The following is a 20,098-nucleotide window of genomic DNA, read 5'->3' as shown; positions in this document are numbered from 1 at the left end:
GGCCTCCCAAACACCGGCCAGCGTGCGGTGCGGGAACGGGAGCTCCGTTACCATGGCGACGAGGGCCTCAGAGGTGGTTGTCGCCTGGGACGTGGCGCGGCCACAGCGAGAGAGGCGCCTGAGCAAGCCTTTCAGCTCTTCGTGGTAACGTGATCGACTGTCTGGTTCAGCTCAACCACAATATTCAGCAACAATCTTCTCAGGTTTATTATCAGAGTATAGAAATTTCCACTTATTGGCCGTTCAAAATAAAACTGACTCAAACCAATAAACAAATGTAAACAAACTGACTGTGCATTACAGAGAGAGAAAAAATCAGTAAAGTGCACAAGTAAGAGTTCTTAAATGAGCCTCTGATTGAGTCTGAGGGTGGAGGGGGAAGCAGCTGTTCCTGAACCTGGTGGGGCGGGTCTTGTGACACCTGCATCTCTCTCCTGACGGCAGCAGCGAGAATAGAGCCTGTGCTGGGATCAAGAGATCCTTGATGATTCATCGTGGGGAGGGGTTTTCCTGTGATGTCCTGGGCTGTGTCCACAACCTTTTGGAGTGCTTAGCACTTGGGGGTATTGGTGTTTAATAAGATTTAAACAGAATTGCAAAAACAACAAATGCAAAATATTATTTCATAATATATGGTCACCTACGACTAGGGATGGCCAACCTTTTAATTTTTAATCTTTAATTTAGACATTCTTTGGCTTGGCTTCGCGGACGAAGATTTATGGAGGGGGTAAAAAGTCCACGTCAGCTGCAGGCTCGTTTGTGGCTGACCAGTCCGATGCGGGACAGGCAGACACGATTGCAGCGGTTGCAAGGGAAAATTGGTTGGTTGGGGTTGGGTGTTGGGTTTTTCCTCCTTTGCCTTTTGTCAGTGAGGTGGGCTCTGCGGTCTTCTTCAAAGGAGGCTGCTGCCCGCCAAACTGTGAGGCGCCAAGATGCACGGTTTAAATTTAGACATACAGCACAGGTAACATGCCATTTCAGGCCACATAGGAGTGTAGGTTACTTGGGCGCCACAGACAAATAGGCCTGTTTCTGTGCTGTATGTCAAAATTTAAATTTAATAGGTTGGCCACCCCCGCCTATGACCAAGTCCTCCATTGGAATGGCCACCCTTGATGCAAACTTTCCACCACATATCCGTACAAGTTTGTCAGGGTTTCCGTGGTTAATTATTTACTAGTAACAAATTGGACATTGTGGGCAGTTGTACCACTAGAGCTTAGAGTACATGGCTGCAGCAAGATTTAAGATTATTTTATTGTCTTATAATAAAACAGATGTTATTTTACACCAAGTGCATTTAGTAGCCATCAGCAGAAAGTGACCGGTGCGCTTTACTGTCAAGAGAAGCAAGAGAGTCTCCGAGTGTCCATGGATTCACCTCTAGCGCTCATAGCCTCTGCAGCTGCACAGACTTCAGTCTGTACTATCGGCAACCCGAGCTCCAGATCCAAACCTCTGAGACGATCAGGAAGCCTTCAGCTCCTTCCGCCCTTGGGCAAACTCTTGCATCCCAGTCCCGAGCCATTCTCCAGCAGTCCACAGCCTGGTGGGAGACCTTTAGCTGTGCTTCCAGCAGCCCAAAGTCTGTGTTCTTCAGCTGCAGAATCTCTTGCTGGTCCACCACCATGGCTACTATCCTTAGGGTCATCTCTTCTGCTTCATCTGAAATGGATGAGTTGTCTGCCCTGATTTCTGATTCTCTGCCGAACCCCCTACTTTCCCAGACACTGCAACTCCTCAAAACCTCTGCCAGGGAGTACAGGAATTAGTGTCCAAGTCATTTGGAGTTTGGGATCCAGGACCCCAATGTGTTGGAAGGGAGCAGTGAGTTGGGAATGTGAGAACTGGGGTCCCCATGAACTGAAATGGAACATGGGGTCCAAGGCCCTGGTGAGTGAGGAGAGTGGGAACCAGGGTACCAGTGAGTTGGAAGGGAGTGGATCCCATAAGTTGTCAGAGAACAATGAACCATGTATGAAAGGAGTTGAAAATAAATCATTGAAACTATTATTTGGTGAGCCAGATGCCAAACTATCGTGATTTCCGAATCATTAGACAATGGATTATTGGATTTTTACAATATCAATAGATTTCTTAATACTAAGGAGTTAGTGCAAGAAAGTGACAATGAAATAAAAGGTCAGCCGTGGAACAGTAGCCCACGCATGAAATTCAATGAGTGTTACCAAGAACTGCTGGAAATTGTAGATTATGAAGGTGCGAGGAAACTCAGGAAAATTACCAGGAAACTCAAGCCACCAAATAAAATGCTTTAACTCTCAGCAGTTTGTGTTAACATTGAATAGATAAGAAACCCTTTTTACTTACGGTTCCCTTGGACATGGTTTTTTAAAAATTGTTGGGAGAGACCTTAGAGTTGACAAAGATGGTTAAATTTAGACATCTAGCAGGGAAATGGGCCCTTAAGACCACGTGCCCATACCCCCCAAATATTTTTGAAGGGTGGAAGAAAACCAGAGGAAATCCATGCAGACACAGACAAAACATACAGTCAGCGCCAGACCTTGTAGACGAAGCTTACAGTCAGCAGCATATTCGAACTCTGGTCGCTGGTGCTGTAACCACCAACCACTATGCTATCGATGCAATGGGAAAATAGGGTTGAATAGGAGAATAAAAGAACATCTTTCAAGGAGACGTGCAGTATTGCTTTCTTATTCAGCTCATCAAGGTACACACAGTATAGCCCATCATAAATTTAATAATGATTGAGGAGTAAGGCATAAATTCATCTATTCTGTCATTCTTCAGTTATTTCAAGTTTTTTTTTTACTGACTGAAAACCATGGCATAAAAATCACAGTAAATACCATAGACATGATGCCCAATAACACGGCTGAAGGTGAGAATCTCATAAACATTGGGGTTTAGTGAATTTGGTGACCCTTTGTACAACAAGCAATTAGAAAATAACTGCTATTTTTCCAGTGTAGAAGGAAGCCTTGCATTGGTGAAATTATGCCAGGAGTACTATGTATGATTTTGGTCTCCTCCTCTCAGGAAGGAACATTCTCTTGGAGGGGAGGGGTGTATCAAAGATTCATTCAATTGATTTCTGAAGTGAGAGCGAGGGATGGATTTGTATTCAATAATCTGGTGAATGAGCGTCGATGTCATTGTAAAATAGAAGATTCTGAAAGGGTGTTCCTTCTGGCTGAGAATCCAAGAGTCATAACTTCAGGAAATAGATCAACAATTTGTGACAGAGATGAGGAAAAATGTTGGAGTTAAATTCCTCAGAGTTCTAAGGATGATCAGCTAATTCAAAAATAAATCACTTTAATTACCATTCATCCATCTGGTTTATTGCATTCTGCATTCCTGAGGAAGGGCCCCAATCCAAAATGTTGACTGCCTTTTACTTCCTATGGGTACTATGTACCTGCACTTTTATGTACTGCATGTCATCTGTTGCTTTTAGTAAAGATAATTCATATAGTCCTAGAAATAGAGCAAACTTGGAGTACAAATCCAAAGATCCTTGAAAGTAGCAGAACAGACAAATACAACACATGGGTGATCGCTTTCATTACCCAGAATATGGAATACAAGAGCAGGATAGTCAGGTAAAATTTTATAAATCATTTATTAGATCACAGATGCAATATTGTGTGCAGTTCTGGTTACCACACCATATAAGACTTTATTGCACTGAAAAGGGTGCAGAACAATACAGCATGATTTTGCCTTGAACTATAGAACATTACAGCATGGAAAACAGGCCATTCAGCCCTTCTAGTCTGTGCTGACCATTATTCCTCTAGACCCATTGACCTGCTCCCATTCCATAACCCTCCAGACTTCTCCCATCCATGTATCTATTCAATCTCTTTTTTTTTCACACTATAAACCATACTGATCAAAATACATAGACGTTTTTCTCTTGAATATATAATGTCATTTTCTCCCCTTTATCCCCCTCCCTTCTTCCCTTCCCATTTATTCAAAGTTCAATCTATAAGATACATTAAACCCGTTAAACAATGTCGTCACTTAATAAAAATAAAGAAGAAATTTTTGTCTTTTACTTTTATGGAATGTATAGACAGAGTGGCTGCAAGTAGACTTTTCCACTTAGATTGGGGGAGTTAAATACTCATAGTTTTAAGCTGAAAGGGGAAAGATTTAGGGGAACATTAGGGGAGTGTGGGCTGCCAACTGATGTGGTAAATGCAGGCTCAATCTTGAGTTTTAAGAATAGATTGAATATTACTTAGAAGGAAGATCTCTGGTTTTTTTTGAATATTGCTTTTTGTAATTTTATTTAATATCAGTTCATTTCGTTGTCTTCTCCTTCTGTCATTTTAGGTGGTGGAGGTCCGTGGTAGGTTTTCTCTATTGTATTTCATGTATGGTTCCCATATTTGTTCGAATATTGTGATGTTATTTCTTAAATAATGTTATTTTTTATAATGGAATACATTTATTCATTTCTATATACCATTGTTGTATTCTCAAGTTGTCTTCTAATTTCCAGGTTGACATAATGCCTGTAGCTGTTGCTACAGCTAGGGCTATCATAATAAATCTTTTTTGTGCTCCATCCAAATTGTCCAAATTCTTTATTTCTTATATTACATGGAAAAAGCTATGCTCCGGAACTATGAGAAATACAATAAACACGAGGTTACGCATGATACAATATAATTGGTTACACAGGCAACACATCACACCCCAAAAGTTAAATAAATGGGACCCAACAGTGTCAGACAGATGTTTTCACTGTAAAAAGGAAACGGGAATAACAATACATGCAATTTGGACATGTGAGAAAGTGAAAAAAATTTTGGGAAGATCTAAACCAGATATTAAATAAAATTACAAAAAGCAATATTAAAAAAAAACCAGAGATCTTCCTTCTAAGTAATATTCAATCTATTCTTAAAACTCAAGATTGACCCTCATTTACCACATCAGTTGGCAGCCCACACTTCCCTAATGTTCCCCTAAATCTTTCCCCTTTCAGCTTAAAACTATGAGTATTTAACTCCCCCAATCTAAGTGGAAAAGTCTACTTGCAGCCACTCTGTCTATACATTCCATAAACCTCTATTAAATCTTCCCTCATTCTTCTTCGCTCCAAGGAATAAAGTCCTACATTTTTAATCTTTCCCTGTAACTCAACTCCTGAAGACCAGGCAACATCCTAGTAAATCTTTTCTGCACTCTTTTCAATCTTCGGATGGAACATTTCAGTCATGAGGGTGAATTTATTTTCCTTGCTGAGTGGGTACCTGATGGAGGTATATAAAATGATGAGGTACATGGTGATAAAATTCTCTCTGTGGCACAGATATCTTGAACTGAGGGGCGCAAATTCAAGTTGAGCAGTAAGAGGTTTTAAGGGGAATCTGAACAATCATTTTCACCCCGAGGATGGTTTTGATCTGGACTGCCCTCTGTTAAGTTGGAGAAGATGGGTATTCTCACATGTACTTGAATCACCAAGGCATACAAGGCAATGCACCAAAATGCTAGTAAATGGGATTAATTGAGATAAGTAGTTAACATGGACATGCTGGTCTGAAGGGCTGTTTCTGTGCTATATAACTCCCATCCATTTATCCTTCCTGAACGTATTTAATCAACCATACATGACATTGAGCAGAACTATCTATCAAATCACAAACCTACATTCTGGTACACTAATCATTCTTGCCTGATCTGAGTGTTTCCAACATTTTCATTTTAGATTTCCAACATCTACAGTTTAGTTCATTTTCTAACACACATGGATGCCATAAAACCCTCCTGTCACTAATGTACTCAACACCAGTTTCTGCAATATTTCAACAAGTGGTTAAGTACACATTTCCGGTTTTATAGTTGACTGCTGTCGCATCAGGCTTTCAGAGTCATTTAATACGATGTATTTATGTGATCATCTACATTATTGCATACGCAATTTCTGAAAATAAACGTGTAATCTAAAGTTTCCTCAGGTAATTTCCCTTACAAATTGCTTTATGACCTCAAAACTCAAAATGCATTTTTAAATGAAATATTTGGTGAACTAGTTACTAATATCCATTATAATTATGAAGTGCAGCAAGTATTCAGTTTGGGAGTTGATTTTGCTATTTAAAAACATTACATTTCATACATAGATCTACAAATGGTGTTAAATTTGGCTCTGCAGTTTGAGACAAACAACATTACATATGAATGCCTTTAGTGGCCCACATAAATCACCACATGAATTAAAAACAGGCAAATGAAAACCACAGCTAGTGGACAACGGACCAAATCCAGATCCTGGTGATTGTACATTCAACAGAGAATCTTTTTCCTGCGGGTCAGGCAGAATTTCTACTTATCAGCAGTGCAAATTGTACTCAAGAAAAAGATACATATACAAAAGAGAGATGTGAACAAAGTAAAATGTAAACAAACTGCAAATCCAAACAAAGTAAATATTTTGTAATAAATAATGTACAAAATAGAGGCCTTAAGTGACTCTTTGATTCTTTTGTTTAGGAATCTGATGGTGGAGGGGTAGCAACTGTTCCTGAACTTGGTGGTATGAGTCTTGTGGCACCTCCACGTCTTTTCTGATGGTAGCAGCAAAAACAAAGCATGTGTATCTTTGATAATTGCTGCTGCGCTCTGATGGTAGATTTTGTCAATGGAGGAGAGAGATGCCTGTGATGACCTGGGCTGTGTTCACTACCATTTTTATGGCTTTCTGCTCATAGGTATAAGTACCCCCATACCAGGTTATGATGCAGCAGTCAGAACACTTTCCAGTATATATTTGTAAAGGTTTGACAATGGTTCCGATGTAATACCAAACCTCCACAAATTCCTGAGGAAACAGAGGCGCTGACGTGCTCTTTTGATGAGGAATTTGCTCACCCTCTCCACCCCTAAGCCCCCAATAATCACTGGATTGCACACCTCTAGTTTTCCCTTCCCAAAGTCTACAATCAACTCCTTGGTTTTAGTGTCGTTGAGTGAGAGGTTGTTGTTAATACACCATTCAGCCAAGTTTTCAATCTCCCTTCTGTATGCTGATTCATCACGCTTTTTTATACAGCCCACTACTGTGGCATCATCAGGAATTTGTAAATGGTGTTGTTGTCGTACTGAACCACACAGTAATATTCATAAATAGGGAGATTTAACTGCTTCAAATAAACCAATCAGTAGCACAGAAATTAATTTTATTCCAGTTGCACTTCCAGCAAGGAATGAACTTGCAACCCCTGGCTTATTAAATCGGGATAACTACTGAGCTATGGAGCCTCTACCCAACACAACAAGTGATTATACTCTACCAGAGAGATTTTGAGGAATGTTTTCTCATCTCTATAGACCTATATTATTCCTTGGCAACTCTGAATGGAGAGCTGCAGCTACTGTTCTGGCCATTGCTTAATGAATTAGAAATTTGGGAAAATGAGATCATCCCAATCATGTACTGATATATCTGATAGACCCAGCAAACCCATTGTCCAAGCTGCATTCTACTCTGGAGGACTTATGGGGAGATGTCTGGCTATAAGGTAAATTGGGACAAGAGTGAAACTATGCCACTTGTTAAGGGGGAATTACAGTCAATACCATGAAAACAGTTATTTAAAGTGGCCACAAAACAGGATTAAATATCTTGGAGTCAGAATAGACAATAACTTGAACAATTTATGTAAACTAAGTTACATACCCTTGCTTTGAGAATTGAGGAGGAATTAAATAGATGGATGTTTCTGCCATAACTTTAGTGGCCAGGGTCAACTATGTTAAAATGAATGTGTAGCTGAGATTTCAGTACCTCTTCCAGACACTGGCTGTGGTGTTGCCCCAGGGTTTCCCTGTTGGGAAACATAATGAAACTAAGACTTAAAATGAACCTGTCCAAATTTCAAATCCAACTCATAATTATCACATTGGCAGTGTCCAGGAAGTGCATAGTGGCTACCTGGAAATCTGACTCCTGTCTGAGCATTATTCGCTGGAACACAGAAATGCAAATCTGTGTACCCCTTTCCCCTGGAGAAAATTACTTAGAACTTTAATGATAATTGTAAATTGTAGTCAATGCTGATACTGTTAATATTAACACTGATAATGTTGATAACTGTTTGAGTTTGGAAAATCATAAATAAAATATTCAAAAAAAAAAGAATGAGACTATCCATTTGGCAATGGAGGGACAGAAAAAAAAAATAAAAAGTAGTGTAAATTAAATCTCTATAACAGGAAACAATGATGTTGTGTAGACCACTGGTTCTCAACCTTTTCCTTTCCACTCACATACCACTTTAAGTATTCCCTATACCATAGGTGCTCTGTGATTAGTAAGAGATTGCTTAAGGTGGTATGTGAGTGGAAAGAAAAGGTTTGAAAAACCCTGTTTTAATCAGACCTCTGACTCATTATGTGCACAGTTTCATACACCAAAGGAAATGGGCCAATGACAATTTTTCTTAAGCCAAATATTTCAGTAACAATTGGGTCCAGAGCAGTGATTCTCAACCTTCTCTTCCCACTCACATCCCACCTTAAGCATAGGTATTACTTAAAGTGTTATGTGAGTGTGAAAAAAAAAAGGTTGAGAATCACTGTTATAGACTTTCTTATAGACGAGTTCAGTTTCTGTACCCAATACAAGTGTTTTAGCTTTATTCAATTGTGCAAAACTCACACTTGCTTTCACACACCTGGGCCCAGATTCCTCCTGTGCCTGCTTGTGTTTCCTACACTTCCTTGAAATTTACTGGGACCTTTTCTCCTGGACATTTTGAAAGTTGTCAGGTTCACTGGACAAGTTGTTATTTCTACCGTGCAACATCTTCAAAACGTGAATTAAAAGTCCATTGAAATATTAATAACATCCAATAATTCAACAAATCTGCTGGTCCCACAGAAAGTCCCGAACTTGTCAAATTAATTGAATTTGTCCCATTTTACTAGTCTTCTCCCATTCTACAAACATGCAGACCCATGTACTTTAGATGTTAAGCAGTTTATATATTTCACTATATCCAAAGAAAAAGAACAAATGGTGTTAAGAAGTTACATTTATGGTAAATTTTTATGAACAGACACCAGATTTTGATGATGGTGTGTGAACATATCGTATCAGAATTGCTATGATTCAAGAGCCACAAGTCCAAACTCCAACATATTGGCAAAACAAATGAAAATCACTAAATCAGACTGAAGTTCAGAGATAGCACATTACAGCAGTTTGCTCTGTTACAAATTATGCACATTGTGAACATTTACAATTTCATACCCATCCCAAACTTATTTCATTTTTTTTCCATTCATACCCCCATATCTCTACTAAGGTTCTCTGGATGAAACCAATCACCTTGAGGTACAAGTCTCAATGTTATGGAACAACCATTAGTACCTTAGACATTAATGGTGCACAGATCACTGGCCTAATTATAGCTACTTGAAAACAGTGAAACTTTTGTCATCGAGAGGAACCAAACAGGCAATTAATGTTCAGTACTGGTAATCCTCAATGTAGTATCTGAACCCAGAGGATTGAACATAAGTGAGACATGAATATTTTCAACATAGCTCTTGATTTCAGAGAAGCCATACTGTAACCATCTTGATCACAATGAATCTATTTCCCATTTAAAATTAGTGCCGACTCATGAAAGCATGATTCTGCCTAAAAACAGGGGACATAAAAATCAAGACAAGTGCTGTGAAAAGTGCAAGTTACAATCAGAATTCCTCCTTGGAGTACTGTCCCACTTTGATTATATAATACCCTTGAGAAAATGTACAATGGCAAGTCGATCATGATTAGAATTTGTGTGAAGCAGTTTAGCAGCATGAACAGTCTATTAAAATAAATTCTAATTTAAAAACAAATTTTCTTTGCGTGAATTTGACATTTTATTGTAATTGTTTCATAAATCACATCTATTGCTTTTCTTTAAGTTCCCTAATTGTACAAAGTGTCATCTATTAACAAAAAGTAATACACACTAAATGTGGAACAGAAAGAGGATTTATTACTACATGTAAATTATACACTTGCATACACTTAAATATTGCTTAAAAGAATCCCATTATGTCTGGTGTTTACAAAGTCCTGTGGGTCATCTATTGCTTCTGAACTATAGAGCCAGAGATATTGGCGTGCTCGATATTTTCCATACTTATTCTTGTGTTGAGACAAATCACATGATATCAGTTTGCACTGCAAGCACAAGTTAGCTGTATAAAAGCACTTCAATCCTTATGCAATATCCTGTTCAAAAGTTAATTTCTTAAAAAACATTTTGACAAGGGGCTATTTATCCATTAAGCATAATTTTAATAATGAAAATATTTTTCTACTCACAAATTTTCATAGCACATCATGCTAACATGGTAGATCTATAGCAGACCCAGAAGAGAACAACATTAAAACATAGCAGTGATCCTGCTCTCGTAGCTCTCCAGTGTGAATTTCTGAAAAGGTGATCTGTTCAGGGAGAGTAGGATGCCTTTTGGCTGCTATCACTTATCCAGCTGCTGTTGTAGAACTGGATTTTAAGTATGTGTAACTGTTTGTAAGTGCACAAAAACACATGCCTGAACCAGAGTTGAACAAATGTAAAACATAATTAAAGGAGTAAAGAATAGACTAATAATCCAAGTCCAGCAGGTCCCATGATTGCTCCATACAGCTTTGACAGCTTTCAAGATCCAAAGAGCCTGAAAGCCAATAAAAGACCATTTGATCAGACATCTTTATGGCAAAATTAATTCACTTTAAACCAGTTTTTTTTTAAATTTACACAGATACTTGCATTTCTGAAATCTGTTTCTATTTTGGTTCTTCAATAGCCAGGGTTACATACAATTCACCAAATCCAGGAATATGCTGGATGAAGGTCATCTCAAAAATTACAGCTCCATCTGCCACCTACATGTCTTAAAGGTGAGGGTCAGGATACCTGAAATGAACCTTTCACCTTCATCTAATCTGGCCTAGATGTGATTCCAATCCACACTCTCTGAGTTGATCTTAACTGACTTCTGAAATGTGTGTGCAAGCCATTCAGCATAAACTGTTCAAAAATGTGGCCAACAATTTCCCGATGTAATGAGGTGCTAACTAAATACTATTCACATTAACAATATCTTGAAACTAAGAATGAATTAAAAAAATATAAAGAGATAATGCAATTTGGCGAGTTGTAGTAGAAAAATGTGAAGGAACACCATTGAGCCAGCCTCCAGACAATTCACCACAATTCAAAGATTTAAAAGTTGCAATGTGAAATAGACATCAATAACTGCAATTAATGCAACCCACACAGGCTACCAAACTTCTGTTTGATGGGAAGAAGGGGGCAGTAGATCTGCATATTGATTGGATATTGGCACAAATCCCAAAGGTGAAAGTCTGTACAAGGCTATCTTCTCACCACAGTGTGGTGCAACAAGTCTTTCCCATCAGACATTGAGATTGGTAACTTGCCATAGCAGATACAGAGATTTAACACATGTTGTTCTGTTGTATTTGAATGTATTTTTAATACTCAACTTTCAATGTGTTAAAAGTCCAGCAAAACTTTCAGTGTCAACTAACTGGTCAATTTGATTTGGTGATGCTGAGAACCTGAAACAGTTTTACCAAGCAACTTAACATACCTGCTACTTGATAATATTAAAAAAACATTCATTGAAGGTGAAAGAGGAGAGTTTCTAAACTTACACAATCATACAGAACATCATGAAGATATTCCACAGGGCAATGAAGATCCGGAAGTAGCGCAGACTCAGCAGGAACTCTCTTATGTTATCACCTGAGAAAAAGTCAATTATCAACAGTTAATTTCAGCTGCTTTCAAACTGACTCTCATTTACATTCAAGCACGCTTCCCAGAATCAAGTGAGCATGAGAAAACTTGACACTTGATCTGGGAATAATGTCTATACTGTATATGGCCAGAGTGGCAAAGCTAGTAGAACTGCTGCCTTGCAGCTCCAGTGATTTGAATTCAATCCTGACCCCTGGTGCTGTCTGCATGGAGTTTCCATGTGTGACTGTGTGGGTTTTCCCCAAAAGTCATACAGTTAGAGTCACAGCTTTACATCAAGGCAACAGGTCTTCAGACAAACCCGGCTCTCTCAACTAAGTTACCTATCCAAGCTAGGCTGGCCTATAATCCTTCAAGAATTTCCTATCCATGTACCTACCTAAATGTCTTCTAAACATTACAATTATAGAAACACTCATTATGTGAATCCACATACCCACACATCCTCTGGGTATGTTTTCTTCTCAAAAACATGCAGGTTGGCAGATTGACAAATTGTAAATTGTTCCTAGTGATTAGGTGACTGATAGAATCAGGGAGGAGTTGATGAGGATGTGGGGAGAATTAAATGGGTTAAGGTAGGATTAGTGTAAAAGTGTGTGCTTGTTGGTTAGCATGGACGAAGGGTCCATTCCATGATCCTTAAAGAATATTCAGCATGGGCTTATGTACTCCATAAAATAATACCAGCATTTAGATCAAGTAATCATTTTCCGTTTCCAGTTCACATGAGAATCTTCTTGGGTCTCCAATATTTATCCACAGACGCACAATACAGTGGATGTAGCACAATACTTTCAGATTAGTGCTGGTGGCCAAGGCGCATTTTCCATTGTGTACAGCAGCCACAGTGAAGAGATGATCTGTTTTCAGCTGCAGTCGTCCACATGCTAGGAATGAAACCAAAATGTTCCAAACTGATTCATGGGGGAGGCAACAGCTGTAATTCAGATGGAAGTAACCCAGCCCAAGGCAGAAGATCCTATCTGCAATGACCACTCCAGCACCTATGCACCTGGGGTAAACTAACACTATACCACCTTCCGTGAAGGAAAGCTATACCATCAGAACTCTTAAGCTCAGGTCTTACCTGTCTACTCAGCTGGACATGTAAGAGCTCAAGGAAATATTCAAGAACAATATGCAAGTTCATCCAGTGTCTTGGCCAATATTCATTTCATAAATAAGAAAAATATCATGTTTAGGATGGAGATGTATGCAAATAAGGTGCATTGTCTCCACATCACAGCAATGACTACTGTTCAAAAGAGCTTTAATCATAGTAAAAATGCTTTAGGATATCCTGAAAAAGACCCAAAAGGTAGTCCATCAGTTGTTCAATCTTTCAACTCAAAAGCCAAAGGTGAAAAGGTCACATACTTAAACTGAAGTATGAGACCCAAGCACATCGGAGATTCATCGACTTCAGCAAGAGCCCAATTACTCAGGTTGTATTCTTGTCAAATTCCACAACACAGCTGCTTTAGTACAGTAAAAACCCTCTCATGAGCTTCATTGGAGTCATTAAATTTTTTTCCTAACACCAGCTGTAGGGCAGTTGAATTGCAGGGTTCACGGACCATGTTCTACGATTGCTTTACAAGGATAAGTTGGAGCCATACAGTGCACAAACAGCCCCTTCAGCCCACCACATCGTTGCCAACTGAAAAATCCATCTATACTAATCCCATTTACCAGACTTAGTCTTATGCCATACCAACTCAAGTTCTCTTATGGATACTTTAAAACTGTGGGAGCACCCATCTCCATCACCCACTCAATGTATCCAGACTACAACCACCCTCTGGATGAATAACATTTTCCACAGATCCCCTCAAAACCTCATCTTACCCCCATGCCCTCTGGATTTAGAAGTCTCTGATATAGGGAAATGTATCTCATGATTCACTCTATCTATGCCACACAATTTTGTACATCACAATCACATCTCCCTCAATCTACTCCACTCACAGGAAAACAAACTCAGCTAATCCCATTTCTCCCTGTAAGTCAAGTCTATTGTCATCTGATTGCCCAAGTACAACCCAAAGAAACAGCATTCTCTGGTCCTTGGGGCAAAACATGCAGATATACAACCAGACATAACACACATACAGAGAAACAATACACATGCAAGGCAAGTATTCATAGATATAGATAGATAAATATTGCTTGTGAATGTGGGAGGCTTGGAAGGTTGATGTGAGCAGTTCCTTTAGTCTTTCAGCATTCTCACTGCTGTGGGAAGATGCTGTTCCTCACCTTGGTGGTGCTGACTCTAATACTCCTTATCTTTTTCCCCATCGAGAGCAGCTGAAAGATGCTGTGTGTGGGGTGGAAGGGGTCATCAATGATTTTGCGCGCCCTCTTCAGACAACACTCCCGGTGGATTTCGTCAATGGGAGGTGGGGAAGGGAGGGAGACTCCAGTGATCCTTTCTGCTGCTCTTATGGTCCTGCACATTGACGTCCAATCCATTTCTCTGCAGCAACCGTAACATAATGTGATGCAGCTGGCCAGGATGCTCTCAATAGAGCTCCTGTAGACATAATGGAAGCGGTAATCTTGCCCACTTCAGCCTTCGCAGGAAATGCACTTGCTGTTGCACCTTCCTGACAAGTGAAGAGATGTTGTGTGTCCACAATAGGTCACTAGTTTAGTGAACTCCAAAGACCTTGGTGCTCTCCACTACAGAGTTGTTGATGTGTAATGGAGAGTGGTCGTTCCTGGTCCTCTTCAAGTCCACATTCACCTCCTTCATCTTGCTCACAATGAGACTCAAGTTGTTACTCTCACACCGTATTAAGAAATTTTCACCTCCTCTGTTGTGCAATTCATCGTTGTGGCTGATGAGATCAACAACTGTTGTGTCATCTTCAACTTAACTACATTGTTGGAGCTGGATCTGGCGATGCAGTCGTGGCTCAGTAACGTGAACAGGAGTGGGCTGAGCACACAGCCCTGAGGTGTGCCTGTGCTCAGCGTAATGGTGCTCGACGTTCTGCTACCAATTCAGACATACTGTGGTCTTTCCATTAGGAAGTCCAGAATCCAGTTTCAGAGAGGCGTGTTGAGTTCCAGTGAGGACAGCTTCTCCACCAGCCTCTGGGGAATGATCGTATTAAACGCCAAGGAGAAGTCAATGAACAGCAGTCTGGCATATGAGGCAGACTGGGTCAGGGCAGAGTGTAGGGACAAGGCTAATAGCATTGTCTGTGGATCAATTTCTTCGATAGGCAAATTGAAATGGGTCCATTGACTCTGGGAGGTGTGCTATAATGCACTCCATCAGCAGATGCTCAAAGCATCCCATCCAATGCAACATCCTGGTAAGTTTCCTCCACACCCTCTCTATTCCATTTACGTCCTTCCTGCAGCATGGCAACAAGTTGTTTTGAATAGATCTCACGTTGGCAAGAGCTGATGGCCTTGCACTGTCTTTTATAACTGCTTTTCACTATACTCTGCACTCCTTGACATTGTAACACCACCTTCCACACCATATTATTTGTTATTATTGCATTACCTGCTGTAGTTGACTTGCCTGAATAGCACACAAAATAAAGCTTCTTACTGTATCTCAGTATGTGACAATAAACAAATCAACTCAATACTAGGCTTGCAGTCCTTGCTACATCTGCAATATACTTCATGCTGGCTTAACTTCAAATCTCCCATTCACGCTCAGAAATGAGTACCCGGGAAACCAACTCTCATGGTTAGTGCACTAATTCTGGAGGCCAGTGAGAGAAGGTTAAAATAGAGGGATTACAATGTGGAAATATGTGAAGTTGCCCACTTTGTAGAAAAAAAATAACCTTTTAAACACTGAGAGCTTAAAAGCTGTTCATAGATACCTGGGTTTCATGCAGATTTAGCAAACAATTATGAAAGGAAATGACACTCGCATTTATTGCAAAAGGATTTGACAAGAAGAGTAAAGACATCTTGTTTCAATTATACATCTAAATGAGTCAGCACCTGGAATAATATGGTCCAGTCTTACATCTTGTATCAATGGAGGGGGGGGTGGAGGGGGGGGGGTGGTGCTACAAAAATTTACCACATTGATTCCAGGGATACAGGGAATGTTCCACAATAACAGGTGAAGCAGACCACACCTATATTCTCTAGAGTTTAGAAGAATGAGACATGTCTTATTGAAATGTTCGGAATTCTTAGGCGACTAACAGCACAGGTAAAGGATGATATTTCCCTCTGAAAAATAAAGAAATCTCGATATCTTTGGAATCAATAACAAAAATAGGAAACGCTGAAAAAGTTCTAATGTCGCACAATATCTCTGAAAAGAGGAAAAATTAACATTTCAGATCTGGGGTTCTTTCTCAGACCTGTAAAAGAGTGAAACAAGCTAGTCTTCAGTAGTAGAAACAGATCTCAGAACAAAGGGAATATTTCTAATGCGTTAAGATCAAATTAGTTCAAGTGGCAAATGGAAGCACATTGGGAATACCCAGTAGACATCATAATACATACAGGAAAACTGAACAAGAACAATGAAGAGTAGAAAAGGCCAATTCTGATATATAAAGGTAGAGAAGCAAAGATGAATCTGGAAGGCTGCAACATGCTCAGATGAGAAGAATTTATTGTCATATGCATCATACAATGTACATATGCATCAAAATCAGTCAAATGGGTATTTGTAAAAACTAAAATAGTAAACTTAATTGAATGAAAAAAAATACTCACGACAGTTATTCTAATGGAAAAAACGTAACTTGCAATAGTGCAAATAGTCCTTTTGTGGTTTCTGAGCAGTCCCCAATGAGTACAACAAGAGGAGGTTCAAGAGATGAAAGAAGTGGTGCAGTTCTTCAAGCTTGTATTGGGCCGTGTTCTAACTGTACAGGAGTCCAGAGACAGTGGGGGTGGGATGGGGAATCAACACTGCAGGGAATTGGAAGCTCAGAGTCACCACTTTAGTCTGAATCTAAGTGCTCCATAAATGTTCCCCCAATCTGTGTTTGGTTTCTCATTGCAGAGGAGCCACATTGTGACTATCAAAAGCAATACACTAAACTGAAGTACAAGTGAGTACTGCTTCACCTGAAAAGACTGAGTTACTGGATGAAGAGAATGTACATGCATAGAAAAGTACAAGACAGGAAGTGGTTCAAGAAAGAAAGTGGATTCTGGAGTTGCAAACAGTGGGCGGGGGGGGAGGGGAAGGAATGTGTGTCTGATGATGAGATCATGTTGAAGCTGGCAGAAATTGTAAAGGTTACTGCACTGGATGCAAAAACTGATAGGGAAGAAGAATCTCAGGGGAACTCGATTCTTGCCAAGTCAATGATAAGAGGGTGTGAGAGATTAATGTGTTCAAGGACTCCTAATAGTTCTTCTGGCTCAATGTCTAGATAAAGATGCTGGCCATTTAGGACTGAGATGTAGAAAAAATTCTTCAACCAATTGTTATGTGTTTTTCCAAACACTTTACCCAGAAGGTCAATAAATCAAGTAAATTTAAGACAGAAATTAATACATATTTGGCTATTAAGGAAATCAAGAGATATGATGTTAGCACAGATTGGTGATGCTGAACTCAGTGAATGACAGAGTACTCCCCTTTCCATTTCTTATATTTATGAGGTTCTCTCCTGTAAGCAGCAGAAGCAGAGCTCGATTTAGTTTCACTAGTACATGAATTTAAAACATTGAACAGGACCATCAGCCCATAATTTTGTGCTGTTCAATGTAAACCCACTCCACAACAATCTAATCCTTCACTACTTCACACTGACAACCTTTTAGTTTTCTTACATCCATGTGCCCATCTAAGATGCCTCTTAAACGTCCCTATTGCACCAGCTGCTACTACCACCCCTAATGCATTCCAGTCACCCACCATTCTGTGTAAAAAAAACTAACCTCTGATATTTTCTTCCATTCACCTTAAACCAATGTCATCTGGGATTTGTTTATTGTCGTCCTGGAAAAAAGGGGCTGGCTGTCTACCCTATCCAGGCCCCTCATAATCTTATATACCTTTGTTGAGTTACCTTTCATCCCTAAGGAAGCTATATAATCTAGCATGTGATTGAAGGCAAAATAACAAATCTAAAATAGAGGTAACCTGTCTGCAATTGTTTTCTGTGTTGGAGACCTTGTTGATTCGAAGTCACTGGGGAATCAGGTTTAAATTGTTGCCAGGTAAATTATTCCCCTCCTCTCATCCCATCCCAGAGCAACAACAGCTGGAGCCCAGACTCTGGCAATTCCCTGGAGATGCCGAAGGAAAAAGCAACAGTATGAGCATCATAAAGATTTACAGAATGCAAAGTAGGAAGAAAGAAATGAGGATAGTCGTGAGAACGTAAAATAAATATGGGGATTACAATCATTAAAGACCAAGGACTTTGCAAGATAAATTAAACATGCTATCTTGATATCAGAATGAACTAAAAAAAATGACCACACAAGCCATGAAAAACCCAGCCCTCTCTTCCGACCTGATTCTTTCCCATATATGGTTAATCAAGAGCACAATGCATGGCTAAGTGCAATGTGCCCAAAGGTCTCCATCATATCCAAAGTACAGGTCCATTGTGGTCTGATTAATGGAGCGCACCTATTAGATATCACCTCTCAAACTAAGGTGAGAGAAAAGAATCAAATGGATAATGTTTTCATCCAAGACTTGGATGATCTCAATTCATACAGGAATAATATTTCATTCAGGTGTCAAGGGAAGAGAACAAATCAAATTCAACTGAATTAACTATAGTTCCCCCCATTTTTTACTCTATGTGGTATATTACGTATATTAACGAAGCAGAAAGATACATGCCTCATTCAGATTAATAAAGCAGTCAGCCAGAAAAGAATACACCTGCTAGAAGCTACAAACCAAGATGACACCTCAAAGTATTCTGTCCAGGCAGTTAGATACAAAAAAGTATTTTACACCTTGGTTTACCCTGATCCTCTTCTTTTCTTCTTTGGCTTGACTTCGCGGACGAAGATTTATGGAGGGGTAATGTCCACGTCAGCTGCAGGCTCGTTTGTGGCTGACAAGTCCGATGCGGGACAGGCAGTCACGGTTGCAAGGGAAAATTGGTTGGTTGGGGTTGGGTGTTGGGTTTTTCCTCCTTTGTCTTTTGTCAGTGAGGTGGGCTCTGCGGTCTTCTTCAAAGGAGGTTGCTGCCCGCTGAACTGTGAGGTGCCAAGATGCACGGTTTGAGGCGATATCAGCCCTCTGGCGGTGGTCAATGGGGCAGGCACCAAGAGATTTCTTTAAGCAGTCCTTGTACCTCTTCTTTGGTGCACCTCTGTCTCGGTGGCCAGTGGAGAGCTCGCCATATAACACGATCTTGGGAAGGCGATGGTCCTCCATTCTGGAGACGTGACCTACCCAGCGCAGTTGGATCTTCAGCAGCGATTCAATAATGAATTAATCCATTGTTAGTTTTTAAAACGACCTGCTTTTGTGACTCACATTCCAAACTTTCATACACACTTGCCCCTCCGTGGCAAGTTACTGTGCAAAATTCTTGCAAAGAATTGACGGTGCTAGATAATGTGATTAAGAAGGTATACAGGATATTGACCTTCATGAGTCAGGTCATTGAATAAAGAGCAGGGAGGTTATATTTCAGCTTTAGGATCCTCCGATCACCTGTGGTACTACATGCAGTCTGGTCACCACACTCTCAGAAAGCTGATCCAGCACGGGAGAGGTGCAGAGGAGGGTATTCAGGATGCTATCTGGGATGGAGCAGTTCTATAATGAGGAGATATTGGAGAGGTTAGATTTGTTTTCCCTGGCACAGAGGAGGTTCAGGGGGACATGTCTGAGCTAGATAAAATTACGTAAATACAGTAGACTATATATAAAAAATTCCCCACAGTGGTAAATAAAGCAGGAGGATGTCGATATAAGGATAGAGGAAAGAGATTTAAAGGGGTTATGAGTGGCAAGTACCTGAAACGCACTGCCACTCTACTGGTGAGCAGTAGAATTGCCTGGGCACAGGAAGCTATGGGCCAAAAGCTGAAAGATGGGTGTCCATGGGCTAGCATGAATGTAGTGGACTGAATGGCCTATTTCCATGTTGAGGGACTCAATAAAGATTTCACCCTTGTACTAGAGCAAGGCATATGAGAATTTAGCAACCAGTTGAAGAAGAGAGATGCAGCCTACTGGTTTCCATTGAAACCCACCACCACCATAACCACACACAATAGGTTATTCTATTCCTCCACTACTTTAGGTACACATTTCCAAGAAACATTTTGGGCTTTGGACATCTCAACTTTTAACTGGGCAC

At 40.0% G+C, this 20,098-nt stretch overlaps 1 protein-coding gene across 2 annotated transcripts in view; it reads right to left on the bottom strand.

Annotated features, from left to right (window-relative positions):
* Positions 1-9,985: 9,985 nt before the first annotated feature.
* The window catches only part of smim7 (small integral membrane protein 7), a 37,305-nt gene continuing 27,192 nt past the window's right edge, over positions 9,986-20,098 (bottom strand). For both annotated transcript variants that reach the window (XM_069928447.1, XM_069928448.1), the window contains exons 4-5: positions 11,702-11,792; positions 9,986-10,695 (exon numbers count right to left, since the gene is read on the bottom strand). In XM_069928447.1, coding sequence (XP_069784548.1) covers positions 10,680-10,695; positions 11,702-11,792 — 107 coding nt within the window. In that variant the 3' untranslated portion in view covers positions 9,986-10,679. The remainder of the gene's footprint in view (positions 10,696-11,701; positions 11,793-20,098) is intronic.

This window comes from Narcine bancroftii, chromosome 3, assembly GCF_036971445.1.
Source record: "Narcine bancroftii isolate sNarBan1 chromosome 3, sNarBan1.hap1, whole genome shotgun sequence".
Lineage (NCBI taxonomy): Eukaryota > Metazoa > Chordata > Chondrichthyes > Torpediniformes > Narcinidae > Narcine > Narcine bancroftii.
The sequence above is the reverse complement of the archived record's forward strand: the minus strand, read 5'-3'. Positions and strand labels throughout refer to the sequence as shown.